Genomic DNA, 3,607 nt, shown 5'->3' with positions numbered 1-3,607 from the left:
TAAAAATACTCTTTGTGAGTCTGGGAATATTTTTATATATGCCATTTTGGGAGGACAAAGCACATAATACTAATCATTCTTAATTTCTTCCCACCATGAACGAATTAGTTCTGAACATATCAATGTTCAGAATAATAGTCCCTAAAAGATGTGCAGATACTAATCTGTGAATATGTCACCTTCCAGGTCGAAAGGGACTTTGCAGATGTGATTAGCAATCTCAAGAGGGAAGATTGTTCTGGGTCATTTGCATGTATCTGGTGTAGGCATAGGATCCTTATAAAGGTAAAGGACCACACATCTGCTGTATCTTGATCCTCTTTGTATGATGGAAAGTTCTACAGTTCTCAAGGAGGTGTCCTTGGGCATTTCTTTATTTCTTTTCTATTCTCCTTTTCCCATAGCAGTAGCAGCCATGACATTATGAAGTCCTCCATTGTTTATTCTCCTTCCCAGAAAGTCTGGCCTTTTTTCTTTCAGGTCCACACTCCTAACTACCATGTCTCCAACAGTACCTGCTCCTCTCCCTCTCCTTTCCTCAAAGTCTCCCTGGATCCAGAACTCAGGTTTTCATTTTTCTCTGTTAATTTGGCTTTCCCACCAATAACTCAGGTAGCTATGTTTACTACTTAGGTGGCCCAGAGATCAAAGAGAATCAAAGACTGATAGGTCACTGCTTTGTGACCTTGAGTCCAAGGATTTGTCATTCCATTATTTCCATATACTAATGTGATGACGTGGAAACAAATTATCTCTTAAAGTTTTAGTGCAAATGAAATTTGGTCTGTGTTTCACAGAGCATGATTTACTCCCATACAGCTATTTGTATCAGTGACCAGAAGGAATACATAAACAATGCCATTTCCACGGCATCAACAGACTATTTCTAGGGCAACTCATGTCATCAACGTTCCAGGAAGGTAACAAGAACACTTGGCTCATCAAAAATATTTGAAGGAGTCCACCATTTGCCAGTCAGAAACTGAGACAACAGGATTCATATCATTTAATAAGACTCTCAAAACCATTCCTGGTCTTGAGGTGTGACTGGTGCTGACCAGTATGTAGGTGATTAATTGGAAAGACCTTTGTTAATAAAGGTGATCTGAAAATGAGAAGGATTGGTATTTATGAGAGAAGAATCCAAAGGACACACTTTTGCAAGACTCAGCTTGCAGTATCATGTCTACTTGAACTAAGCTGCCTCTGTGGCTGGATTCACTCTAGAGTCAGATAGCCTGGGGCTCGGACTTGACTCTGTCTTCTCTAGCTTTCTGTCGTAACACAAATCACTAAACTGTTGTCAGCCTTGTCTAAGTCTTTGAGTATGAGATCCCCTTCCTGATCTCATGTGCTGAGTGCTTGACCCCCTTGTAGGTTCATTAACTTTAAGAGGCGGAACTTAGCTGGAGGAAGTAGGTCATGGGCCTTTGCCTTTGAAGGTTGTATAAGGGCCTTATGTTCCTTGCTCTAGCTCCCTGTCCACCATGGCTGTAAACAACCCCTCAAGATGCTATTGCCACCATGATGCTCAATCCAAGCGCAGGAGGCCAAGCAACAACGTACTGTAAGCGGAAATAAGGCTTCCATCCATTAAGTTGTTCTTTCAGGCATTGTGGTCATAGTTCTGAAATTCTACTAACATACCAAGTTTAGGACTCTGATGTGACTTACATAATATAACTTGAATATCAAAATGATCAAAGAAATAAAATACTGCATAATATAGTGAAGAGGTTTTTAGGAAACTGATGCGCAATGTTTTTTTAAAGCTAGGGAGACAATATGAAGTTGTCATGAAAGAGTCACAAGATGAGTCATAAAAAATGTAAACACACTCACATAAAATGATGGATATTTATCATTATAAAATCCTAACTAGATGGTTATGAGTGGGTTTTCCTTTTTTTTTTTTAAGTGTCTTATGTTAAAAAGGCAATCATCTCTTTGTTAAGGATGAGATCACAACTCCAGGTCAAGATCAGTTGATGTTTATAAACAGAGAAATACAAAGAAATAATATCAAAGTGGACTCAGTCATACTCAGTGAGCAAGTTACAAATCTGTTAACAAAAGATGACTGGTAGTTTTAGGAGATGCGTATTATTATGAGGTGTGTATTGTTAGCAGAGAAAGGTGATGCGTTTGATGTAGTGTGGTTATCTTCCACATTTGCCAATGGTGGGTCTACGGTAAGCTGATTACCAGCTGCAGGGCTCACAGCAGCTGGACCCATAGCCTTGGGATAGGCAGCCAGGCACACAGACACATGAGGGGTGGTAGCAAGTTCTGGTGCAGGTCACAGGTCAGAGCAAGCTGGCTGCCAGCTCAGCCTGAGGCAGAAGCGCTCACAGCAGGGCTTGAGGCAGGGGGACTCACAGCAGCTGGGCTGGCAGCAGGGTTGGTAGCAGCTGGAGATACAGCACCTGGGCTGGGAGCAGCTGGGCTCACAGCAGCAGGGCTGGCAGCAGCTGGTCACACAGGTTGGCTTCCAGCAGGTGGTTCTGCAGCAGGTGGTGCTGCAGCAGGTGGGCTGGCAGCAAGGGGAGCAGCAGGAGGTGGTCATGGTGTCAGATGTGGAGGGCAGGGTCCTGCTCACAGATGAGTTTCCCAGATTCTGCAACTTCTTCAATTCTGGGCCTTTTATACCATGGACATATCAAGACTTTTCCTTGTTATTGTTTGTTTTCTATAGTTCAGGGGGAAAATGCTCTAAGGAGGAAGATGTTCAGTAAGCACTGCAAAACTTTGGCAGTTTTGCTTTAAATAACTAATTGTGGATAATTCGTTGAAAGTATTTGTAAAAGCTCATCAACATCATTCCTGCTCTGATCATCATCTGCTGATGGTTGTATGAAAGCTGTTATGGCCAGGGGAAGGCCTCAGTTTTCCTTCATCTAGCATCTTTGGCTATGTGTAGATTTGGAAGAATTTGGGGGAAGGCTATGACCCTGATACAGTCACAGGGACAAACTGAATCCACATCCATATCTAGGTCTATGCCTGTTCCTCAGAAAAACCTGCTTAAAGGTCACTGAACCCTCACCTGAGTATCCAGCTACTTTTCCCAGTATGTAATTTGACCCTAATCACACATGGCCTCCTGGATTTGGAGAGGCCTAAGGTATACAATCCGTGGAAAGCTAGGAAGAAAAGGCATGACCCATGCTTGGTAAAGGCTATCCAGTGTGCATGACCTCAGGTCATACATACACCTCAGCAACCCCTCAGTTATCTCCAAGGCTTTGAGAGGGGACTGACACTGATTCTAACGACTCCAAGAGCTATCAAAATACCTAAAAGCAAATCCTGAATCCATCACTCTAAAGTCCCGCCTTGGAAGACAAAAGGAAAAATGAGGAGGAACCCAATAGAGGGATGCTTTAGGAAGCCCTTGTCAAGAATTCCAATGGACTCTCATATGAACATTTGAAAATTGCCCCATTCTGACTTTTTTCTAGTTCCCTGTCTAGAATTTGTAATGCTGATAAGTCTTGCCTTTACTTCTCCTTCACATCTCCTATTCATGATTCAAGGACTTTCTTTTCCGCTTAGAGATAAGAGTTATACAATTTGGGAGTCTTTTAGATAGACCCACTGAAGGGGC

The 3,607-nt window shown here is 42.5% G+C and overlaps 1 protein-coding gene across 1 annotated transcript; it reads right to left on the bottom strand.

The window, feature by feature from the left end:
* Window positions 1-2,201: 2,201 nt before the first annotated feature.
* Window positions 2,202-2,566, bottom strand: LOC115070704 (keratin-associated protein 9-2-like). The gene is given in 2 exon segments (XM_029564604.1): window positions 2,202-2,308; window positions 2,311-2,566. Coding segments are annotated over 2 exon segments (363 nt in total).
* Between the last annotated feature and the right edge of the window lie 1,041 nt (window positions 2,567-3,607).

Source organism: Nannospalax galili, unplaced genomic scaffold (assembly GCF_000622305.1).
Source record: "Nannospalax galili isolate Female #2095 unplaced genomic scaffold, S.galili_v1.0 scaffold137, whole genome shotgun sequence".
Classification (NCBI taxonomy): domain Eukaryota; kingdom Metazoa; phylum Chordata; class Mammalia; order Rodentia; family Spalacidae; genus Nannospalax; species Nannospalax galili.
Note: the sequence above shows the minus strand (reverse complement) of the source record. Positions and strands in the feature narration are given on the sequence as shown.